At 48.2% G+C, this 17,500-nt stretch overlaps 1 protein-coding gene across 1 annotated transcript in view; it reads left to right on the forward strand.

Annotated features, from left to right (window-relative positions):
• LOC124018533 (vacuolar protein sorting-associated protein 8 homolog) overlaps window positions 1-17,500 on the forward strand; it is a 99,311-nt gene that overhangs the window by 10,691 nt on the left and 71,120 nt on the right. Inside the window, 9 exon segments of the mRNA XM_046333866.1 lie at window positions 314-525; window positions 622-689; window positions 9,282-9,435; window positions 11,462-11,521; window positions 14,540-14,647; window positions 14,777-14,857; window positions 16,025-16,195; window positions 17,014-17,088; window positions 17,277-17,312. Coding sequence (XP_046189822.1) covers window positions 314-525; window positions 622-689; window positions 9,282-9,435; window positions 11,462-11,521; window positions 14,540-14,647; window positions 14,777-14,857; window positions 16,025-16,195; window positions 17,014-17,088; window positions 17,277-17,312 — 965 coding nt within the window.

The following is a 17,500-nucleotide window of genomic DNA, read 5'->3' on the forward strand; positions in this document are numbered from 1 at the left end:
TGTTGTGGTTGTTATTCTCTACTGTGTGCAGCATGCTGGTCCAGACATGTGTTGTAGTTGTTATTCTCTACTGTGTGTAGCATGCTGGTCCAGACATGTGTTGTGGTTGTTATTCACTACTGTGTGCAGCATGTTTTTGGTTGATGCTGTCAGCAGAACATGTGTTTTGACTGATCTCCATATGTTTATAATGACTGACTGTCCCAGTGTCTGTTGTTCTATGACAGTATAAGAGTTAAGAGAGCCCTCTCCCATAGTGCTTGGCTCCACAGTGCGTTGCCTGATGGGTAATGCGTTTTTTTTCTTTCTTCAGATCTGAACCAGGCTCTCCGTTTGTGCTTGGGAAGCACGGCGACAGGGGCGGAGTACGGAGCCGTCTCCGCCCTCAGCATCAACCACGACTGCACCCGGCTGCTCTGTGGCTTCGCCAAGGGACATATCACCATGTGGGATCTGGCCAATGGGAAGCTTCTGCGAACCATTACCGACGCCCACCCACCCGGCACCGCCATCTTACATGTCAAGGTAGTCTGTCTGTGTAAAAGTCAAGTTGAATTGAAACGTGTCTTCTGCTCAGGTCGTCTCTACTGAACTCCTGGGTTGTCCCTCTCTCTCTCTCAGTTCACCGATGACCCTACGCTGGCAGTGTGCAACGACAGCGGTGGCTCTGTGTTTGAGCTGGCTTTCAGGTAATACTCATTTGTCTCCTCTGAGATTGTGTGTGTGTGAAGTTACCTGCAGTGACTGACAGGGGGCAGTATTGCTCTGCAGACACTAGGAGTGATGTGCTGGTTGACTCAACATGCAGTCCCCCGCGGACACTGTGGGCGGGTGGGTTTAGGGCCATGTAATATTGTGTGGATGAAGGGTAGGTGGGTTTAGGGCCATGTAATATTGTGTGGATGAAGGGCGGGTGGGTTTAGGGCCATGTAATATTGTGTGGATGAAGGGCGGGTGGGTTTAGGGCCATGTAATATTGTGTGGATGAAGGGCGGGTGGGTTTAGGGCCGTGTAATATTGTGTGGATGAAGGGCGGGTGGGTTTAGGGCCGTGTAATATTGTGTGGATGAAGGGCGGGTGGGTTTAGGGCCGTGTAATATTGTGTGGATGAAGGGCGGGTGGGTTTAGGGCCGTGTAATATTGTGTGGATGAAGGGCGGGTGGGTTTAGGGCCATGTAATATTGTATGGATGAAGGGCGGGTGGGTTTAGGGCCATGTAATATTGTGTGTATGAAGGGCGGGTGGGTTTAGGGCCATGTAATATTGGGTGGATGAAGGGTGGGTGGGTTTAGGGCCATGTAATATTGGGTGGATGAAGGGCGGGTGGGTTTAGGGCCATGTAATATTGGGTGGATGAAGGGCGGGTGGGTTTAGGGCCATGTAATATTGGGTGGATGAAGGGCGGGTGGGTTTAGGGCCATGTAATATTGGGTGGATGAAGGGCGGGTGGGTTTAGGGCCATGTAATATTGTGTGGGTGAAGGGCGGGTGGGTTTAGGGCCATGTAATATTGTGTGGGTGAAGGGCGGGTGGGTTTAGGGCCATGTAATATTGTGTGGGTGAAGGGCGGGTGGGTTTAGGGCCATGTAATATTGTGTGGGTGAAGGGCGGGTGGGTTTAGGGCCATGTAATATTGTGTGGGTGAAGGGCGGGTGGGTTTAGGGCCATGTAATATTGTGTGGGTGAAGGGCGGGTGGGTTTAGGGCCATGTAATATTGTGTGGGTGAAGGGCGGGTGGGTTTAGGGCCATGTAATATTGTGTGGGTGAAGGGCGGGTGGGTTTAGGGCCATGTAATATTGTGTGGGTGAAGGGCGGGTGGGTTTAAGGCCATGTAATATTGTGTGGGTGAAGGGCGGGTGGGTTTAGGGCCATGTAATATTGTGTGGGTGAAGGGCGGGTGGGTTTAGGGCCATGTAATATTGTGTGGGTGAAGGGCGGGTGGGTTTAGGGCCATGTAATATTGTGTGGATGAAGGGTGGGTTTAGGGCCATGTAATATTGTGTGGATGAAGGGCGGGTGGGTTTAGGGCCATGTAATATTGTGTGGATGAAGGGCGGGTGGGTTTAGGGCCATGTAATATTGTGTGGATGAAGGGTGGGTTTAGGGCCATGTAATATTGTGTGGATGAAGGGCGGGTGGGTTTAGGGCCATGTAATATTGTGTGGGTGAAGGGCGGGTGGGTTTAGGGCCATGTAATATTGTGTGGGTGAAGGCGGGTGGGTTTAGGGCCATGTAATATTGTGTGGGTGAAGGGCGGGTGGGTTTAGGGCCATGTAATATTGTGTGGGTGAAGGGCGGGTGGGTTTAGGGCCATGTAATATTGTGTGGGTGAAGGGCGGGTGGGTTTAGGGCCATGTAATATTGTGTGGGTGAAGGGCGGGTGGGTTTAGGGCCATGTAATATTGTGTGGGTGAAGGGCGGGTGGGTTTAGGGCCATGTAATATTGTGTGGGTGAAGGGCGGGTGGGTTTAAGGCCATGTAATATTGTGTGGGTGAAGGGCGGGTGGGTTTAGGGCCATGTAATATTGTGTGGGTGAAAGGGCGGGTGGGTTTAGGGCCATGTAATATTGTGTGGGTGAAGGGCGGGTGGGTTTAGGGCCATGTAATATTGTGGGTGAAGGGTGGGTTTAGGGCCATGTAATATTGTGTGGATGAAGGGCGGGTGGGTTTAGGGCCATGTAATATTGTGTGTATGAAGGCGGGCGGGTTTAGGGCCATGTAATATTGTGTGGATGAAGGGCGGGTGGGTTTAGGGCCATGTAATATTGTGTGGATGAAGGGCGGGTGGGTTTAGGCCATGTAGAGCATTGTGTGGGTGGCGTGCGGGTGGGTTTAGGGCCATGTAATATTGTGTGGATGAAGGGCGGGTGGGTTTAGGGCCATGTAATATTGTGTGGGTGGCGTGCGGGTGGGTTTAGGGCCATGTAATATTGTGTGGATGAAGGGCGGGTGGGTTTAGGGCCATGTATTATGTGTGGGTGGCGTGCGGGTGGGTTTAGGGCCATGTAATATTGTGTGGGGAGAAGGGCGGGTGGGTTTAGGGCCATGTAATATTGTGTGGGTGGCGTGCGGGTGGGTTTAGGGCCATGTAATATTGTGTGGGTGGCGTGCGGGTGGGTTTAGGGCCATGTAATATTGTGTGGGTGGCGTGCGGGTGGGTTTAGGGCCATGTAATATTGTGTGGGTGGCGTGCGGGTGGGTTTAGGGCCATGTAATATTGTGTGGGTGGCGTGCGGGTGGGTTTAGGGCCATGTAATATTGTGTGGGTGGCGTGCGGGTTGAATAAAGGGAAAACAATGCATCAAAAAATCCATAAATGTATAATTAGTTTGCATATCTATCGGCTACATTGAGTTTTATCTTTCCTTGTGTTCATCTGGCATTAGTGTATAAGCATCAGTTTTAGGGCCAAATACAGTGCAACAACAGAAGGTTTATTTACAACTGCACCTACAAAGTGTAGGTGGATATGCAGTCCTTCTGTAGCTCAGTTGGTAGAGCATGGACTTATAACGCCAGGGTAGTGGGTTCGATCCCGGGACCACCCATACGTAGAATGTATGCACACATGACTGTAACAGCTGGATAAAAGCGTCTGCTAAATGGCATATATTATTATTATTATTATTATTATTTAAACCAACGGGTGGTTTACAGAGACAAACGGGACATTCTGTAGCCTGTAACAGACCATAAAAGACAAAACGGGACATTCTGTTGCAGTCCACAAAAGACAAAACGGGACATTCTGTTGCCGTCCACAAAGACAAAACGGGACATTCTGTTATCCACAAAAGACAAACGGGACATTCTGTTATCCACAAAAGACAAAACGGGACATTCTGTAGACATCAACATCAAAATAAAGAACAATAGTAGCAACCAAACGTCTACCAAATACAAACACATCAAGACTATAACAGACCCAGACTATAACAGACTATAACAGGCCCAGACTATAACAGACTGTAACAGACTGTAACAGGCCCAGACTATAACAGACTATAGCAGGCCCAGACTATAACAGACTATAACAGACTATAGCAGGCCCAGACTATAACAGACTATAGCAGGCCCAGACTATAACAGACTATAGCAGGCCCAGACTATAACAGACTATAACAGACTATAGCAGGCCCAGACTATAACAGACTATAACAGACTATAGCAGGCCCAGACTATAGCAGGCCCAGACTATAACAGACTATAACAGACTATAACAGACTATAACAGACTATAACAGACTATAGCAGGCCCAGACTATAACAGACTATAGCAGGCCCAGACTATAACAGACTATAACAGACTATAACAGACTATAACAGACTATAACAGACTATAGCAGACTATAGCAGACTATAACAGACTATAACAGACTATAGCAGGCCCAGACTATAACAGACTGTAACAGGCCCAGACTATAACAGACTATAGCAGGCCCAGACTATAACAGACTGTAACAGGCCCAGACTATAACAGACTATAACAGACTATATCAGGCCCAGACTATAACAGACTATATCAGGCCCAGACTATAACAGACTATAACAGACTATAGCAGGCCCAGACTATAACAGACTGTAACAGGCCCAGACTATAACAGACTATAGCAGGCCCAGACTATAACAGACTGTAACAGGCCCAGACTATAACAGACTATAACAGACTATATCAGGCCCAGACTATAACAGACTATATCAGGCCCAGACTATAACAGACTATAACAGACTATAGCAGGCCCAGACTATAACAGACTATAGCAGGCCCAGACTATAACAGACTATAGCAGGCCCAGACTATAACAGACTATAACAGACTATAACAGACTATAACAGACTATAACAGACTATAACAGACTATAGCAGGCCCAGACTATAACAGACTATAACAGACTATAGCAGACTATAGCAGACTATAGCAGACTATAGCAGACTATAGCAGACTATAGCAGACTATAGCAGACTATAGCAGACTATAGCAGACTATAACAGACTATAGCAGGCCCAGACTATAACAGACTATAGCAGGCCCAGACTGTAACAGACTGTAACAGGCCCAGACTATAACAGACTATAGCAGGCCCAGACTATAACAGACTATAGCAGAATATAGCAGGCCCAGACTATAACAGACTATAACAGACTATAGCAGGCCCAGACTATAGCAGGCCCAGACTATAACAGACTATAACAGACTATAACAGACTATAGCAGGCCCAGACTATAACAGACTATATCAGGCCTAGACTACAACAGACTATAACAGGCCCAGACTATAACAGGCCCAGACTACAACAGACTATAGCAGGCCCAGACTATAGCAGGCCCAGACTATAGCAGGCCCAGACTATAGCAGGCCCAGACTATAACAGGCCCAGACTATAACAGACTATATCAGGCCTAGACTACAACAGACTATAACAGGCCCAGACTATAACAGGCCCAGACTACAACAGACTATAGCAGGCCCAGACTATAGCAGGCCCAGACTATAGCAGGCCCAGACTATAGCAGGCCCAGACTATAACAGGCCCAGACTATAACAGACTGTAACAGGCCCAGACTGTAACAGGCCCAGACTGTAACAGGCCCAGACTGTAACAGGCCCAGACTGTAACAGGCCCAGACTGTAACAGGCCCAGACTGTAACAGGCCCAGACTGTAACAGGCCCAGACTGTAACAGACTATATCAGGCCTAGACTATAACAGACTGTAACAGGCCCAGACTGTAACAGGCCCAGACTGTAACAGGCCCAGTCTATAACAGGCCCAGACTATAACAGGCCCAGACTGTAACAGGCCCAGACTACAACAGACTATATCAGGCCCAGACTATAACAGACTATAACAGACTGTAACAGGCCCAGACTGTAACAGGCCCAGACTGTAACAGGCCCAGACTGTAACAGGCCCAGACTATAGCAGACTATAACAGACTATAACAGGCCCAGACTGTAACAGGCCCAGACTATAGCAGACTATAACAGGCCCAGACTGTAACAGGCCCAGACTATAGCAGACTATAACAGACTATAACAGGCCCAGACTGTAACAGGCCCAGACTATAGCAGACTATAACAGACTATAACAGGCCCAGACTGTAACAGGCCCAGACTATAGCAGACTATAACAGACTATATCAGGCCCAGACTATATCAGGCCTAGACTATAACAGACTGTAACAGGCCCAGACTGTAACAGGCCCAGACTGTAACAGGCCCAGACTATAACAGGCCCAGAAATGCAAATCCTTGTATTCTACTTGGTGAAAGGAGAATGGTGGTTCAACATGATGAAAGGGCAGTAGAGAGCTGCATCATCACAGTCTACTGTTCAACAGGCCTAAATATTCACTAAATACATCATCACAGTCTACTGTTCAACAGGCCTAAATATTCACTAAATACATCATCACAGTCTACTGTTCAACAGGCCTAAATATTCACTAAATACATCATCACAGTCTAGAGTTAGGGTCGGGTGGGGTTAGAGTTGGTGGGGTTAAGGTGGGGTTAGGTTTAGGTTAGAGTTAGGGTTGGGTGAGGTTAGGTTAGAGTTAGGGTCGGGTGAGGTTAGAGTTAGGGTCGGGTGAGGTTAGAGTTAGGGTCGGGTGAGGTTAGAGTTAGGGTCGGGTGAGGTTAGAATTAGGGTCGGGTGAGGTTAGAGTTAGGGTCGGGTGAGGTTAGGGTTAGGGTTGGGTTAGTTTAGAGTTAGGGTCGGGTGAGGTTAGAGTTAATGTCTGGTGTGGGCGGTTGTGGACGGAATTCATCTCCCAGTGTCTGGTGGAAAGCAGACTGAACCAGGTTATCCTCTTGGATTTTGCCTGTGCTTAGCTACATTACATTTATGGGTTTATCCTGAAAGATGACAAGCGTACTCATAACATGATGCAGCCACCACTATACTGAGTACCACTCTCCATATTTTAAAGCAATGTGTCTTTTTTTTGCAGTATTACTTTAGTGCCTTGTTTCAAACAGGATGCATGTTTTGTAATATTTGTATTCTGTACAGGCTTCCTTTTCACTCAATTAGGTTATTATTGTGGAGTAACTACGATGTTGTTGACCCATCCTCAGTTTTCTCCTAACACAGCCATTAACCTCTGTAACCGTTTTAAAGTCACCATTGGCCTCATGGTGAAATCCCTGAGCAGTTTCCTTCCTCTCCAGCAACTGAGTTAGAAAGGATGCCTGTATCTTTGTAGTGACACCATCCATATTGTAATTATTAACTTCACCATGCTGAAAGGAATATTTAATGTCTTATTTGTTTCACCCATCTACCAATAGGTGCTCTTCTTTGCGAGGCATTGGAAAACCTCCCTGGTCTTTGTGGTTGAATCTGTGTTTGAAATTCTTTGCTCGACTGAAGGGACCTTACAGATAATTGTATGAGTATGGGTACAGAGATGAGGTACACACTACGATTGCAACTTATGGGACTTGTTGGTGCACATTTTTACTCCAGTACTTATTTCGGCTTGCAATAACAAAGGGGTTGATTACTTGTTGACTCCAAACATTTCAGCTTTTCATGTTAAATTCATTAGTAAAAAGAATAATAAAAAATAAAAATCCACTTTGACATTATGTGGTATTGTGACAAACATGTAAATGTAGTCCATTTTAAATTCAGGCTGTAACACAACAGGATGTGGTAGGAAGTCGAGGGGTGTGAAGACTTTCTGAAGGCTCTGTAGTTGGTTTATTTAGGACCCTCACATGGTCTTCCTATACATTCATGCACCCCTGTCACTGTCTTTAACCACAGTCTAACAGTACATTATTTTAATGAGGTATTACAGTGAGACAGGGAGTGTGTGTATGTGTGTGTGTGTGTAATGAGGTATTACAGCGAGACAGGGAGTGTGTGTATATGTGTGTGTGTGTAATGAGGTATTACAGCGAGACAGGGAGTGTGTGTGTGTGTGTATATGTGTGTGTGTGTGTGTGTGTGTATATGTGTGTGTGTGTAATGAGGTATTACAGCGAGACAGGGAGTGTGTGTGTGTGTATATGTGTGTGTGTGTAATGAGGTATTACAGCGAGACAGGGAGTGTGTGTGTGTGTGTGTGTATATGTGTGTGTGGTAATGAGGTATTACAGCGAGACAGGGAGTGTGTGTGTGTGTGTGTATATGTGTGTGTGTGTAATGAGGTATTACAGTGAGACAGAATGACCCCTGCTCTGTTTGACATTATTATACAAAGCCGTCTCTCTTATTCAGGTCAGATGAATGGAAATGGGGGAAGAAGTACTTTTTTGGTTTTCTGGCTTCTCTAAGGCTGTGTGTCCCAAATGGCTCCCTATAAAGTGCACTACATCTGACCAGGGCCCATAGGGTGCGATTTGGGACTCATCCACTCTGTTCTGTACGGCGTGTGTGTATGTCAGAATGTGAGGGCTTTAGGGGAAATAGGATATTCAATATTGTTCTAATGAACCACAGTCCTACTTTGGGACTGGAGTTCTGTTTATTTTGTTAGTCTGTGAGGAGCTTGTTTTTTTATATCTTTAGTTGTTTTGTTCTCTCTCCCCTCCTTGCTCTTCTCTCTCCCCTCCTCGCTCTTCTCTCTCCCCTCCTCGCTCTTCTCTCTCCCCTCCTCGCTCTTCTCTCTCCCCTCCTCGCTCTTCTCTCTCTCCCCTCCTCGCTCTTCTCTCTCTCCCCTCCTCGCTCTTCTCTCTCCCCCTCCTCGCTCTTCTCTCTCCCCTCCTCGCTCTTCTCTCTCCCCTCCTCTTCTCTCTCCCCTCCTCGCTCTTTCTCTCTCCCCCTCCTCGCTCTTCTCTCTCTCCCCTCCTCGCTCTTCTCTCTCTCCCCTCCTCGCTCTTCTCTCTCTCCCCTCCTCGCTCTTCTCTCTCTCCCCTCCTCGCTCTTCTCTCTCTCCCCTCCTCGCTCTTCTCTCTCCCCCTCCTCGCTCTTCTCTCTCTCCCCTCCTCGCTCTTCTCTCTCCCCCTCCTCGCTCTTCTCTCTCCCCCTCCTCGCTCTTCTCTCTCTCCCCCTCCTCGCTCTTCTCTCTCTCCCCTCCTCCTCGCTCTTCTCTCCCCCTCCTCCCTCTTCTCTCTCCCCTTCCCTCCTCTCCCCCTCCCTCCTCTCCCCCTCCCTCCTCTCTCTCTGTCTCTCTCTCTTCTCCACCCCTTTCCCCCTCCTCTCTGTTTCTCTCTCTCTCGCTCTCTCTCTCGCTCTCAATGTCTCTCGCTCGCTCTCCTCCCTCTCTTTCTCTCCCTCCTCCTCTCTCTCTTTCCCCCCTCCTCTCTCTCTCTCTCTTTCTCTGCGTCTAGGAGGTTGATGGGGATGCGTACATGTGAGTCTCGTTGTCTGTTCAGTGGCTCTAAGGGAGAGGTGTGTAATGTGGAGCCTCTCCTTACCGCCCCGGACCTGAAGGATCACCCCATCACACAGTACTCTCTCCTGGCCATGGCCTCTCTTACTAAGGTAAACCCTGTACCAGGTTTACCCAACTGGCGACAATTATTTGACCCCCCTTGTTTTCTGGTCAAAAAAAACAACTTATTTTTATTAAAATATTTTATTGTTGAACAACAAAAAAAATCACCAGCAAATCAGTTCCAAATGATTTTAATTTTGGAAATATGTTCCCTAGTATTCCCACGCATAATAGAGAGAGGGATACACTGAGTGGTCAGTTTATTAGGTACACCCCCCTGTTCACCAAAATGGTTTGCTCCTACAGACAGTGAGTCATATGGCTTGCTATATAAAGCAGGCATCAAGGCACTGTTTAATTGAACGTTAGAATGGTCTAAACAACCGAAGCGACGTGGTGAGATCATCGGTTCCAGGATGTCAGAAACTGACTGGGCTTTTCACGCACGACAAACTCTAGTGTTTTTATTTATTTTATTTGATTTAACAAGGCAAGTCAGTTTAGAACAAATTCTTATTTTCAATGACGGCCGAGGAACAGTGGGTTAACTGCCTGTTCAGGGGCAGAACGGCAGATTTGTACCATGTCAGCTCGGGGATTCGAACTTGCAACCTTCCGGTTACTAGTCCAACGCTCTAACCACTAGGCTACCCTGCCGCCTCTACACTCTAACCACTAGGCTACCCTGCCGCCTCTACACTCTAACCACTATTCCTGCCACGCGTTAGGGTCCCTATTCCTGCCACGCGTTAGGGTCCCTATTCCTGCCACGCGTTAGGGTCCCTATTCCTGCCACGCGTTAGGGTCCCTATTCCTGCCACGCGTTAGGGTCCCTATTCCTGCCACGCGTTAGGGTCCCTATTCCTGCCACGCGTTAGGCTGTTCTGGAGTTAAAGGGAGGGGGGGGGGGTCTGACCCAGTACTAGATAGGTTACCTAATAAACTGGTCACAGAGTGTACGTGATCATATTAAAAATGTAAGCAAGGTTTGAATGATGATGTTTAAGTCATGTTATATCTGTTTGGGCTTCTTGCAGTCAATTTGCAGTCTACAAATGATCTGTAATTATGTTCTGGACCCCTGACCATCTGCTAAAGAATTAACAGCCCTGCAGCTGAATCCTACACACTACACACTACACACTACACACTACACCCTACACCCTACACCCTACACCCTACACTATACACTACACACTACACACTATACCCTACACCCTACACTACACCCTACACACTACACCCTACACCCTACACACTACACACTACACCCTACACCCTACACCCTACACACTACACCCTACACACTACACCCTACACACTACACCCTACACACTACACCCTACACCCTACACACTACACACTACACCTTACACACTACACCCTATTCACTACACCATACCCTACACACTATACCCTACACACTATACCCTACACACTATACACTACACACTATATCCTACACACTACACCCTACACACTACATCCTATACACTACACACTACACCCTACACACTACACACTACACACTACACCCTACACACTACACCCTACACCCTACACCCTACACACTACACCCTACACACTACACCCTACACACTACACCCTACACACTACATCCTATACCCTATACCCTACACACTACACACTACACCCTACACACTACACCCTACACACTACACACTATACCCTACACACTATACCCTACACACTATACCCTACACACTATACCCTACACATTACACACTACACCCTACACCCTACACCCTACACCCTACACCCTACACACTACACCCTACACACTACACCCTACACAATATACCCTACACAATATACCCTACACAATATACCCTACACAATATACCCTACACAATATACCCTACACAATATACCCTACACACTATACCCTACACACTTCACCCTACACACTATACACTACACACTACACCCTATACACTCCACACTACATTGACACTCTACAGTTAACATTGTTATTGTTATTTTTGTTCTATTCTTCAATTCCACTGACAATATTTGTCTGTTTTCAATCCAACACGAGCTTGTTCCTTTCAGATTCTAGTGATCGGACTGAAACCTTCTCTCAAAGTGTGGATGACATTTCCCTATGGCAAGGTACCTCTTCTCTCATCTGGGTCTTTCCCCCTCTCCCTCACAACCCTCCCTCTCTCTCTCTCGTTATCCCCTCTTCTCCCTCACAACCCTCCCTCTCTCTCTCGTTATCCTTCTCCCTCTCCCTCACAACCCTCCCTCTCTCTCTCGTTATCCTTCTCTGACCTCTCTTCTCCCTCACAACCCTCCCTCTCTCTCTCTCGTTATCCCCTCTTCTCCCTCACAACCCTCCCTCTCTCTCTCGTTATCCTTCTCTTCTCCCTCTCCCTCACAACCCTCCATCTCTCTCTCGTTATCCTTCCCTGACCTCTCTTCTCCCTCACAACCCTCCCTCTCTCTCTCGTTATCCTTCTCTTCTCCCTCTCCCTCACAACCCTCCATCTCTCTCTCGTTATCCTTCCCTGACCTCTCTTCTCCCTCACAACCCTCCCTCTCTCTCTCGTTATCCTTCTCTGACCTCTCTTCTCCCTCACAACCCTCCCTCTCTTCTCCCTCACAACCCTCCCTCTCTCTCTCGTTATCCTTCTCTTCTCCCTCTCCCTCACAACCCTCCCTCTCTCTCTCGTTATCCTTCTCTGACCTCTCTTCTCCCTCACAACCCTCCCTCTCTTCTCCCTCACAACCCTCCCTCTCTCTCTCGTTATCCTTCTCTGGCCTCTCTTCTCCCTCACAACCCTCCCTCTCTTTCTCGTTATCCTTCTCTTCTCCCTCTCCCTCACAACCCTCCTCTCACTCGTTATCCTTCTCTGACCTCTCTTCTCCCTCACAACCCTCCCTCTCTCTCTCGTTATCCTTCTCTGACCTCTCTTCTCCCTCACAACCCTCCCTCTCTCTCTCGTTATCCTTCTCTGACCTCTCTTCTCCCTCACAACCCTCCCTCTCTCTCTCGTTATCCTTCTCTGACCTCTTCTCCTCACAACCCTCCCCTCTCTCTCGTTATCCTTCTCTGACCTCTCTTCTCCCTCACAACCCTCCTCTCTCTCGTTATCCTTCTCTTCTCCCTCTCCCTCACAACCCTTCCTCTCTCTCTCGTTATCCTTCTCTTCTCCCTCTCCCTCACAACCCTTCCTCTCTCTCTCATTATCCTTCTCTTCTCCCTCTCCCTCACAACCCTCCCTCTCTCTCTCGTTATCCTTCTCTTCTCCCTCTCCCTCACAACCCTCCCTCTCTCTCGTTATCCTTCTCTGACCTCTCTTCTCCCTCACAACCCTCCCTCTCTCTCTCTCGTTATCCTTCTCTGACCTCTCTTCTCCCTCACAACTCTTCCTCTCTCTCTCGTTATCCTTCTCTGACCTCTCTTCTCCCTCACAACTCTTCCTCTCTCTCTCGTTATCCTTCTCTGACCTCTCTTCTCCCTCACAACTCTTCCTCTCTCTCTCGTTATCCTTCTCTGACCTCTCTTCTCCCTCACAACTCTTCCTCTCTCTCTCGTTATCCTTCTCTGACCTCTCTTCTCCCTCACAACTCTTCCTCTCTCTCTCGTTATCCTTCTCTGACCTCTCTTCTCCCTCAACTCTTCCTCTCTCTCTCGTTATCCTTCTCTGACCACTCTTCTCCCTCACAACTCCTCCTCTCTCTCTCGTTATCCTTCTCTGACCTCTCTTCTCCCTCACAACTCTTCCTCTCTCTCTCTCTCGTTATCCTTCTCTGACCTCTCTTCTCCCTCACAACTCTTCCTCTCTCTCTCGTTATCCTTCTCTGACCTCTCTTCTCCCTCAACCCTCCCTCTCTCTCTCGTTATCCTTCTCTGACCTCTCTTCTCCCTCACAACTCTTCCTCTCTCTCTCGTTATCCTTCTCTGACCTCTCTTCTCCCTCACAACTCTTCCTCTCTCTCTCGTTATCCTTCTCTGACCTCTCTTCTCCCTCTCCCGCTCTCCTTCCTCTCTCTAGTTATCCTTCTCTGACCTCTTCTCCCTCTCCCGCTCTCCTTCCTCTCTCTAGTTATCCTTCTCTGACCTCTTCTCCCTCACAACTCTTCCCCTCTCTCTCGTTATCCTTCTCTGACCTCTCTTCTCCCTCTCCCGCTCTCCTTCCTCTCTCTAGTTATCCTTCTCTGACCTCTTCTCCCTCACAACTCTTCCTCTCTCTCTCTCTCGTTATCCTTCTCTGACCTCTTCTCCCTCACAACTCTTCCTCTCTCTCGTTATCCTTCTCTGACCTCTCTTCTCCCTCTCCCGCTCTCCTTCCTCTCTCTAGGTATCCTTCTCTGACCTCTCTTCTCCCTCTCCCGCTCTCCTTCCCACCCTCTCTGTGACCTCTTCCCTGTCGCTTGCTCTAATGGGCTTTTGCCTCACTATAGAACGGCGCTAAAGACCCATAATGTTTTTATAAACTCATCTCTAAGCCTTTATTGAATGTCACAATCATAACATGTCTAGCTACTGCTAGGAACGGAACAGGAGATTGGAGGCTGGGGGGGGGGGGGGTTACTATAGACGCTGCCTGGCTAGGAACAGAGCAGGAGATTGGAGGCTGGGGGGGCACTATAGACGCTGCCTGGCTAGGGACATAACAGGAGATTGGAGGCTTGGGGGGGCACAATAGGCGCTGCCTGGCTAGGAACAGAGCAGGAGAAAGGCCCTGTAATTTCTATTCATTGTTTAAAGATTCAGCTATTTGCTGAACTGATTAAAGTGCATCAGTCTTCACTGTGGTAGTGCCAGTAATAAGGTTTTGTTCACATACAGCAGGCAGAGAGAATATAAAGGACGCTGATTTTGTAAAGGCTGGAGGACATTGTTGGAGAACCCTTTTGTTCCAACAAACCCCTGGGCATTTGTTTAGGTTCTTCGTATGAGGGTTATTCACCTCATCCTCCACCAGTCTGTAGCACCCACCTCGCTGATACACTCTACACCCTGGCAACCGTTTTATACACCACAGTAGTCACCGTGGATTGGCTGTCGTATTGGAACGGCTAGAAATGGCACCCTGGTCTACAGTAGTGCACTATATAGGGAATAGGGTGCCATTTGGGACACTGATGAATAAGACCTGTCTATTGTTGTTGATGTTGCAGACGGACCCAACCAGTGTTCCCCAGCTGGCCTGGCAGTTTGTCCCCGTTCAGAAGGTGGTCAACCCCGTCCTGGCATTCTGCAGAGGAGACACCGTACACTTCCTGCTGGTAACACCTCACTTCCTGTTTACTTCCTGGTTACCATTATTCCTTGTTTAGTAAACAATAACAATAGATTTTTTTTTGTTGTTGTTGTAAACCTACTGTCCTGTTGACTGACTGACTGTTTGTGTCCAGGTGAAGAAGGATGAGACCGGAACCATCCATGTCATCAAGCAAAGACATCTGCAGCTGAACTGTGACATCATCAGTCTGAATGTAAGTGCCACATGATGTCACTTCAGGATCCGTCTTTCTATACAGGCCACATCTCTTCTTTGTTTAAACCTCTGCTCTTCTCCGTTCCTTCCTCGTATATCCTTACTGAATGGCCGTGTTTGACGTCGCAGCTGATTTTGACATTTTTAGTCAAGACTGACTGATCTACAAAGAACCTTACATTATAAATAACTACTCAGTATTATATGTCAAGACAGTCACAATTTACTCATGATACGTCACAGTTTTGAACACAGCCAAGGTCTCTCTCTGTCGCCTTGTTCTGTCGCGCTTTCTGGCTCTGCCTCTCTGTTATTATCCCTCTCCTTCACCCCCTGCCTCTCTGTTATTATCCCTCTCCTTCACCCCCTGCCTCTCTGTTATTATCCCTCTCCTTCACCCCCTGCCTCTCTGTTATTATCCCTCTCCTTCACCCCCTGCCTCTCTGTTATTATCCCTCTCCTTCACCCCCTGCCTCTCTGTTATTATCCCTCTCCTTCACCCCCTGCCTCTCTGTTATTATCCCTCTCCTTCACCCCTTGCCTCTCTGTTATTATCCCTCTCCTTCACCCCCTGCCTCTCTGTTATTATCCCTCTCCTTCACCCCCTGCCTCTCTGTTATTATCCCTCTCCTTCACCCCCTGCCTCTCTGTTATTATCCCTCTCCTTCACCCCCTGCCTCTCTGTTATTATCCCTCTCCTTCACCCCTTGCCTCTCTGTTATTATCCCTCTCCTTCACCCCCTGCCTCTCTGTTATTATCCCTCTCCTTCACCCCCTGCCTCTCTGTTATTATCCCTCTCCTTCACCCCCTGCCTCTCTGTTATTATCCCTCTCCTTCACCCCCTGCCTCTCTGTTATTATCCCTCTCCTTCACCCCCTGCCTCTCTGTTATTATCCCTCTCCTTCACCCCCTGCCTCTCTGTTATTATCCCTCTCCTTCACCCCCTGCCTCTCTGTTATTATCCCCCTCCTTCACCCCCTGCCTCTCTGTTATTATCCCTCTCCTTCACCCCCTGCCTCTCTATTATCCATCTCCTTCACCCCCTGCCTCTCTGTTATTATCCCTCTCCTTCACCCCCTGCCTCCCTTTGTCTCTCTCTCTCTCTGTGTCTCTCTTGCTCTTTCACACCCACTCACCTATTGTGTTTCCCCTCCCTCTCCACAGTGGATCAACAGTCGTACCCTGGTGGTGATGGACAGTGGGGAGAAGCTGCGTGTGGTGGACCGACCCAGTCAGGAGGAGCTGGAGAGCTTGGACGTGGCTGAGGTGCAGCTGGTCTACAACAGCAGCCATTTTAAATCGCTGGCAACGGGGGGAAACGTCAGCCAGGCACTGGTGAGGGTCAGGGGTCAGGGTCAGATGTCAGAGGTGACGGTAGAGAAGTTGCGGTGGGTAGGATAGATAGTTAGGGTTGAGAAGTAATGGTAGGGAAGTGGTAGGGGTGATGGGGCATGGAAAAGGGGTCATAGGTCAGTAGCTGTAGAGGGGAAGGCTTCACCTGGCATTGGCAAATGTCACAGGTGAGGGGTTAGAGGTCAGTGGTAGTAGAGGGTGTCAGGTAAGTTTTATGGGTCAAAGGTTAAGGGTTAGGGAGCAGGGTCAGACAGTACAGGACTAGGCTGGCTAGTGGGAAAAGGTTGCACAAGATAATTTATCCCCCTGAAGAATCAGTCTCCGTTACCTCAACTACTAAACACCAAACTGTTGAAACCAGCTGGGAAGGTTACAAACCATTACCTGGAATGAAACCTTTTAATCACCAGTCTACCTGTTGTAGAGCAGCTGGCTCTGTCCAATCACACAGGACCAACGTCCTCGTCACTGGATCAGAAGCAGCCAGAGAGGAGAGCGTCTCTTCAGGGGGACTGAAGCTGTTCAATCAAGGAGCAGGGGGGTCACCAGTGATTCCCTCCCACCTGTCTCCCATAACTACGTGGAGTCATTCAGAGTCAACATAACCATGACGCTTCGGATCTTCCTGAAATAATCATTGAATCCGTACGAAGGTCTTGTTCAGGATTCTTGGCATATGTTTGCCACATTTGTATCTAAAAGTATTATTGAGAAATAGCAGTCATGGTTGATTTTCACTCTGAATAACAGTGTCCTGGCCTTTGACCTCTGCTCTCCAGACTAACAGTGTTGTGTTTTAGGCCCTAGTAGGAGAGAAGGCCTGCTATCAGTCTGTCTGCAGCTACGCAGGACAGATGGTGATACTGGGGACCAAGGTAAGTGTGTGTGTGTGTGTGTCTCTGTGTGTCTGTGTGTGTGTGTGGTGTCTGTGTGTGTGTGTGGTGTCTGTGTGTCTGTGTGTCTGTGTGTGTGTGTGTGTGTGTGGTGTCTGTGTCTCTGTGTGTGTGTGTGCAGTTGAAGTAGAAACACAAGCGTTGTCTAATTGAGTCCTTCTCTCTTCCAGTCAGCCCACATCCTGACTCTGAGGAACTGGAGGGAGGTAAGTTTGTCTCTGACTTGCCACCATACCAGTCTAAAACTAAAGGTTATCGATTATATCATTCTACCTGTGTGTCTCTGAGGGGGGTTTAATGGATCTGTCTTTCTGAGGGGGGTTTAATGGATCTGTCTCTCTGAGGGGGATTTAATGGACCTGTCTCTCTGAGGGAGATTTAATGGACCTGTCTC

This window comes from Oncorhynchus gorbuscha, unplaced genomic scaffold (genome assembly GCF_021184085.1).
Source record: "Oncorhynchus gorbuscha isolate QuinsamMale2020 ecotype Even-year unplaced genomic scaffold, OgorEven_v1.0 Un_scaffold_541, whole genome shotgun sequence".
Lineage (NCBI taxonomy): Eukaryota > Metazoa > Chordata > Actinopteri > Salmoniformes > Salmonidae > Oncorhynchus > Oncorhynchus gorbuscha.